This window comes from Benincasa hispida, chromosome 11, assembly GCF_009727055.1.
Source record: "Benincasa hispida cultivar B227 chromosome 11, ASM972705v1, whole genome shotgun sequence".
Classification (NCBI taxonomy): Eukaryota; Viridiplantae; Streptophyta; class Magnoliopsida; order Cucurbitales; family Cucurbitaceae; genus Benincasa; species Benincasa hispida.
In genome coordinates this window covers 36,739,200-36,746,465 of record NC_052359.1, presented here as the reverse complement: position 1 = coordinate 36,746,465, position 7,266 = coordinate 36,739,200, and the positions used below count along the sequence as shown (strand labels likewise).

General features: G+C 38.2%; 1 protein-coding gene across 1 annotated transcript; it reads left to right on the top strand.

The window, feature by feature from the left end:
• The first annotated feature begins 396 nt into the window (after positions 1-396).
• Positions 397-3,942, top strand: LOC120091962. Its single transcript, XM_039050144.1, has 3 exons — positions 397-649; positions 747-1,228; positions 2,595-3,942. The coding sequence occupies exons 1-3, from the start codon at positions 584-586 to the stop codon at positions 3,757-3,759; spliced, it is 1,713 nt and encodes a 570-aa protein (XP_038906072.1). The 5' UTR covers positions 397-583; the 3' UTR covers positions 3,760-3,942.
• Positions 3,943-7,266: the final 3,324 nt, after the last annotated feature.

Below are 7,266 nucleotides of genomic sequence, written 5' to 3'. Positions count from 1 at the left end.
ACGCAGCCCAATTAATATAGAATAAATTTGGATTAAGTGATAAGGATAAAAAAGAAGATTGAAATAATCCATGAATTAGATGTATGTTTCCTTAATTTTTGGGAGGCAAAATTGTTGTAACCGGTGTGTCTTATCCAAAAGCCAAAGGGGAAAGAACCCGTGATGAGTCACTTCCTATACCCAGTCATCAATACCAAAAAAACCATATATACCCACCGCCTATACCCGGTTACCGGTCACCTTCTTAAATTTTGGGTTACAATTAGAATCCAATGTAATGGCAATCCACTGCCAGCCATGAACTCCATCATTAAAAATTATTTAAATAAATAAATTGAAAAATTCATCTTCTTAGTTTAATAATTAATATCTCTGTGATATATAAAATTACTTCTCTCTCCCGCAACTACCAAGACCAACCCCCTTATTTACTCTCGATTTCTTCACGCAAAATGTCAATCCCTTTTTAAATTCTCTCTCTCTCTCTCTTCAAATGTAAATAAATGTATAATGTGTGATTATTTCTTCTACTTGATCACTTGTTGATTCTCTATTCTTCGAGGATTCTAGCTTTTGTTTAACAATGGCGGTTTCATCTCCCTGTCTAGGCCTTAACGACAAGAAGCAATGGTGGCTCTCTGATAAACAGGTTAATCTCCGTCGTTTAATTTCATTTCATTCCATTTCGATTTTAAGTTTGTTCTCTGAATGATTTTTCGATTGCGATTCTTTTTTTCTTTTTGCAGATGGCGAATAGGTATGTGAAAGATGCGAAGTGTTTAATTGCCGCTGGAGCTGAAAACGATGTCGTTTCCGCCTTGAATCTTCTTGATGCGGCTCTTGTTCTTGTGCCGGGGTATGAACAGGCATTGGAGCTTAAGGCTCGGTCGCTTCTGTATCTCCGGCGGTATAAGGATGTTGCGGATATGCTTCAGGAGTATCTTCCGTGTATGAAGATGGCTACTAAAAGTGGTGGAGATGAGTCGTCAGGATCGGAAAACTCGTCGCAGCAATTTTCCAGAGAACAAGCGAAACTTCTCGCTTCTTCTTCTTCTTCTTCGTCTTCTTGTTCTTCTTCGTCTTGTTCGTCTTCTTCTTGTTCTTCTTCCTTATCAGAGTTGCAGGATCGCGACTCCTCGTTCAAGTGCTTCTTCTCTGTCGCCGATTTGAAGAGGAAGATCATGGCGGGACTGCTCTGTAAATGTCGCGAGAACGAAAGTCGATGGAGGTAATTTTCCTTTTTTTAAAAAATTATTTATTTCGCCTTTTTTTTTTTCCTTCTTCAAAATTATTCCTTCTTATCGTCCGTGTTTAGGCTGTTTTTAGAAAGGAAGAATTAAACAATAGTTAGTTTTCAATTATTTTAATATATATAATTTTCCTTTGTTTTTCCTTTTAAATTTTTTTGAGACAAATATAAGGAAAAATTAAATACATGAGAGAGAGAATTTGTGATATTTTGATTTGAAAATGTAAGTAAACTTGTCAACGGAAGCAAATATTATTAAATATTGTAAATAATATATATATTTTTCTACGAACTTATTTAGTGGAAAACTGGAAATGAGGATTTGTTTAGATTAAAAACCATTTTTACTCCTCTACTCGTGTAAAATTTTGATCTTTACGATTAAAATTTTTTAACAACTCTGTCATATGAATTAGATAAATGATTTAACATTAAATTACATATTTAGACTTTAAATTTTCTATCTAATTGTAATTCTCTAAAATTTAATTTTATATCTAATAGCAAGTCTCCAATTTTTTAATTTTTGTATTTAATAAATTTCTAATATAAAAATTTAAGATTTATTAAATAGAGAATTGAAATTTCAATAGAAAATTAAATTTTAACTAAATGAATTCTAAAATTTCAGTTTTATGTAAGAAAATTAAGGGTCTATTAAAAAAATGAAGTATCGATTAGACAGTTTTGTAAAAATGAAAATTTAAGAATTTATTAAATATTTTTTAAAGTTTTAGGAACTATTTGATGAAAAAGATGTATTAAACACATTTGAAAGTTAAAAAAATAAAATATAAATATAAAATTGAAAGTTAGTAAAACATCTTTGGCATATATATAAAATACACACTTCAGCCCTAAGATATTTCTCAATAAAAATAGCGATGAGTCTTTTAACTTAAACGGCTTAATTATTATATTTTTTTCAATGAGTCTTTTTATCAATATTTTATTAATTATACTGAATTTAACATCTTAGTTATTGTTAGTTCTAGTCAATTTTTTGCTTTCGAGTGGAACCATTGTAAAAATACGAATTAATAACTTTTATAATAGTAATTTTTGTCATATTTACTCAACTAAGCTGTACATTGATTGGTTGTGGTTATGAACTTTATAATGTGTACTTAATAAAATCAAATTTGTAGTGGTGCAAAATATTAATAAGTTCATTTTGTATATTCTTTTAGAAAAAAAAATTCATATCGTATATTGAATGTAACAGAAACTGGACCAATATTTTATGAATAATGATTTTAAGGAGTCGAAAGTGAAAATTCTGAGGCCGAGTTGTAATGTACATTCTAAATTGAGTTAACTCAGTAAACTCGCTTGGTGTGTACAGATACGTGGTATTGGGCCAAGCTTCATGTCATCTGGGCCTACTAGAGGACGCCATGGTTCTTCTTCAGACCGGGAAACGCCTCGCCACCGCCGCCTCACGCCGGGAAAGCACAGGCCGGTCAGACGACGGCTTCTCACTCCACAATTTTCCAATCCTTCCAACAAGCACCGCCGAATCCGACACCACCGCCGCCCTCCTCAGCCACGTGAAGCTCCTCCTTCGCCGCCGCACCGCCGCCATCGCTGCCCTCGAGGCTGGCCTCCCCTCTGAGGCCATCCGCCTCTTTACAAAGATCCTCGACGGCCGCCGACCCGCCCCACAAACTTTCCTTGCCCAATGCTTCCTCCACCGCTCCTCCGCCTTCCGCGCCGCCGGCCGCACCGCCGACTCCATCGCTGACTGCAACCGGACCCTCACTCTCGACCCAACCTGCATCCAAGCATTGGAAACGCGAGCTCACCTCTTCGAATCCATCCGTTGCCTCCCGGATTGCCTTCATGACCTTGAACATTTGAAGCTCCTCTACAACTCGATCCTAAGAGATCGGAAGCTTCCCGGTCCGGCATGGAAGCGCCATAATGTGCAGTACAGAGAAATCCCTGGGAAGCTCTGTGCGTTGACGACGAGGATTCAGAAATTGAAGCAGAGGGTTGCTTCGGGTGAGACGTGTAATGTGGATTACTATGGTTTGATCGGATTGCGACGTGGGTGTTCCAGATCGGAGCTGGAAAGAGCCCATTTATTACTCTGTTTAAAGCATGCTCCCGACAAGGCGACTGGGTTTCTAGAGAGATGCGAATTGGGGGATGATTTTGATCTAGATTCCATTAGAGATAGAGCTAAAATGTCGGCATTGTTGCTGTATAGACTGCTGCAGAAAGGATATTCGAGTATTATGACGGCCATTATGGACGAGGAAGCGGCGGAGAAGCAGAGGAAAAGGACGGCGGCGGTGATTCAAATGCAGCAACAACAACAAAGCCATGAAGGTGGTGTTGATGAAATGGAATTGAAACTGGAGGAGATTCCGGGATCGAATTTGAGTCATAATACGGCAGTTTATCAAGGGGTTTTTTGCCGAGATCTTGCAGTGGTCGGAAATTTATTGTCGCAAGTTGGATTTGGGCGTCCGATTGCGGTGAAGTATGAGGCATTGAGCTGTTAGTTTCAGGTTTCTTCTTCTTCTTCTTCTTCTTCATTGTTTGTATAAAAAGGAAAGAACTGTCAGGAAATTTTGTCACTCTTTCGCTTTGTTCTTTTTAGGAACTGTTTCCTCCATTCATGTACAGATCTTCAACTTCACATTTTTTCTCTTTTCAATTTCAAATATTGTTGTTTAGTTTTGTCACTCTTATGCTTTCTTCTCTTTACTCTTGTTTCATCCATTAGTGTACAGTTTTTTAACGCAAAAAAGCAACCAACAAACACATAACAACTACTCACACACATCTTCATGAGCATTTCAATGTTGCAATAGCACGAGCAGCTTTGTTTTCTTCGTTCTCTCAAAAAATGTATCAAAAGTATAAAATATTAACAGTGTGACCAATATTATATAGTTCTAAATCAATAAACCTAAAAGACATTGATTTATTTCCCATATCAAATTCAAGAGAATTAAATTTTAAAAGCATAAACCTATTTGTATCCATTACAAAACCAAAATACTAGCGGAATGATCTTCCAAATCTAGGTAAATCATGCTTTCTTCTAGTGTTTATCTCTTTAGTTTCTTCTCATTTTATAACAATTCTCTCTGATGGGGATGAGAGAAAACCTGATATAAAATCTATCTAACATCAACACCATAAATTCTTTCAAACCTATCAAATTAAAAAACATATTTATTGGTTTGTTATAATTTAATTCTAATTTGGCCTCTCATCAAAATGGAATTAGTAGAGCAATAGTACCAATACATTTTTGTCCATAATTCATTAATAACCATTATTCTTTAAAAATATATGCTTGTAATTATCTAACTTCCCTTCTATTGACTGAGATAGCAAAATAATAAAACACACTAGATAGTAGACATGTGGGGGTTGAAATGAGGAGCAAGAGAAAAGATATTGGAAGTGGGAGGAAGATATATGAAGTTAGACTACACAAGAGAGCAAGAGATGATGAATATCTAGTTAGAAAACAGAAAGGTAAGAGAAAGGAGGCCGAAAAGGTGATTTTCACACTCTTGTATTTACTGTATTTGTTGTGTAATTGATGATATCAATACAATAGCTTTAAATAGCCGTTTGAGAGAAATAATAAGGAATAAATGGAATGATTTAAATACAGGTATGCGTTTTTTTATTGGTTTGGAGTAAATATTCCTTCTAGAAGGGAGGTGACATGGCCTGTGTATGCTGAATTGGAGATGCTTTTTGTGTATGTGTACTGCTGACGTGGCTTTCTCTAATATCCCCCCTCAAACGAGAGGTACATCAAGTACGCCGAGTTTGGAACGAAGAGACTGGAAGTGAGAGTGTGTGAGTGATTTTGTGAGGCAGTCGACAAGTTGACTGGTCGAAGGGACATACCAAACTTCCAAGGCTCCACGAAGAACATGGTCTCTTACAAAGTGAACATCAATCTCAATGTGTTTAGTTCTGGCATGAAACACAGGATTGGTGGCAATCGCAGTGGCACTTAAGTTATCACACCAAATGATGGGTAGGACAACATCCCGAGTTCCGACATCAGTTGATTAAGCTAGATGACTTCAGAGGTAGTGTGTGCTAAGGCCCGATATTCAGATTCAGTACTCGATCGAGCTACGACCATTTGCTTTTTGGATGACCAAGAAACGAGATTGTTTCCAATGAATACACAGTATGCTGCAACTGATTTCCGGTCGTCGATGTTGGAAGCCCAATCTGCATCAGAGTAGGCAGAGACTGATAGGTCGGAGCTTGGTTGAAACAGTAGCCAAAGTGTTTGGTTGTGCTGATGTACCGAAGGATGCGTTTGACAGCCTGCCAGTGAACAACAGTTGGGCTTTGAAGAAATTGGCTTAAGTGATTGACGATATATGCAATATCAAGTCGGGTTGTGGTGAGGTACTGCAGTGCACCAATTATACTTCTATGACAAAGGGATCATCAAGAGGAGTACCATCAGAAATGGATAAGTATTTGCCAAGTACACTAGGGGATAGAGTAGGCTTGAGAATTGTGAGTTATAATCGTTCTAGAAGATCATCCACATATTTTACTTGATTTATGATAAGACCCGAGTCAAGATAGTGTACCTGAAGTCCAAGGAAATATGTTAGTTGTCCCAAATATTTTAGAGAAAATGTGTTCTCAAACGACCGAATGAGATGATTGTTGAGGGGTCATTGCCAGTGACGATAACATCGTCAACATATACTAGAAGAAAAATAACAGAGGACTAGTGTTATAGATGAACAATGAGGAATCTGACCTGGAGTTTATGAATCCCCATCGAATAAGTTCCTTTGTGAGGGTGGCATTCCAGGCCCTTGGGGCCTATTTTAGTCCGTATAGTGCTTTATCAAGCTTGTAAACATGATGTGGACAGGATGGATTTACATATCCGGAAGGTTGTGTCATATACACATTTTCTTCTAGAGTTCCATTCAGAAAGGCATCATCAACATCAAGTTGCTAGAGACTCCTGTCGTGAGAGGCAGTAATACTAAGTATGACAAAAATTGTCGAAGGCTTGACAACCGGACTGAATGTCTCAAAGAAATCGATGCCCAGGTTTTTATGAAATCCCTTTGCTACAAGCCGTGCTTTGTAGCATTGTATTGAACCATTGGAGTTTCAGTTGATTCTGAAAACCCAGTTGTATCTCACAATATTCATATCTAGTGTGGGAGGCATAAGCCGTCAGGTATGATTCCGCATTAGAGCAGCATATTCGGCATCCATGGCTTGCTTCCAAGGAGAAGAAGCTATGGCGTCTTGAATCCGAGTGGGTTTGGTTACAGACTAGTCAACTGGGGATGAAGTAATGAGAATTTTTTGTTTGAAGATGCCAGCTTTCCCTCGGGTTATCATGGGATGAGTGGGTAAGGGGATAAGTTTGGTTGATGGAGGATTCGGAAAGTCAGATTGAAGGTGTCAGATGGAAGAGGCCATAGGTGCACGATTGGATGGTGTTGATATTCGTATACGATTGTGTAGGCTATCAAATACAGGTAAACGATAGGTGATAGGTGAACGATCGTTTAGGAATGGATTTAGTAGACGAGCGGGTGAGAAAGAGATAGGTAGACGATCGTTTAGGAATGAATTTGATATAGGTATACGATCGTGTAAACGATCAGGTGTAGGTAGACGACAGGTGTTGGGTGAGCGATCATTTAATGATGAGGAAGGTGAACGATCAGATGGGGTTGATGTGGGTATACGATCGTGTAAACAACCGGGTGTAGATGAACGATAGGTATTAGGTGAACGATCGTGTAGAGATGGATTTGATAGATGATCGGGTAGATGATCAAGTGAGGGTAGGTGATGGGCAGTAGGTAAGCAATCAATATGAGGTGAATGATCGTTTAGGGATGAATTTTATGGGCGATCGGTAGACGATCAGGTAAGGGTAGGCGATGGACATTAGTGAGTGATCGTTTAATGACGGGCTTGGTAGGTGATCAGGGAAGAGATTGGTGGACGATAGGCATTAGGTGAGCGATCGTGTAGTG

Excerpts from the sequence above, each read along its gene's own strand:
- LOC120091962 (XM_039050144.1), top strand. The coding sequence starts at position 584 with ATGGCGGTTTCATCTCCCTGTCTAGGCCTTAACGACAAGAAGCAATGG. Across the intron at positions 650-746 it reads GGTGGCTCTCTGATAAACAG|ATGGCGAATAGGTATGTGAA; the intron begins GTTAATCTCCGT and ends TTCTTTTTGCAG. Across the intron at positions 1,229-2,594 it reads GAGAACGAAAGTCGATGGAG|ATACGTGGTATTGGGCCAAG; the intron begins GTAATTTTCCTT and ends TGGTGTGTACAG.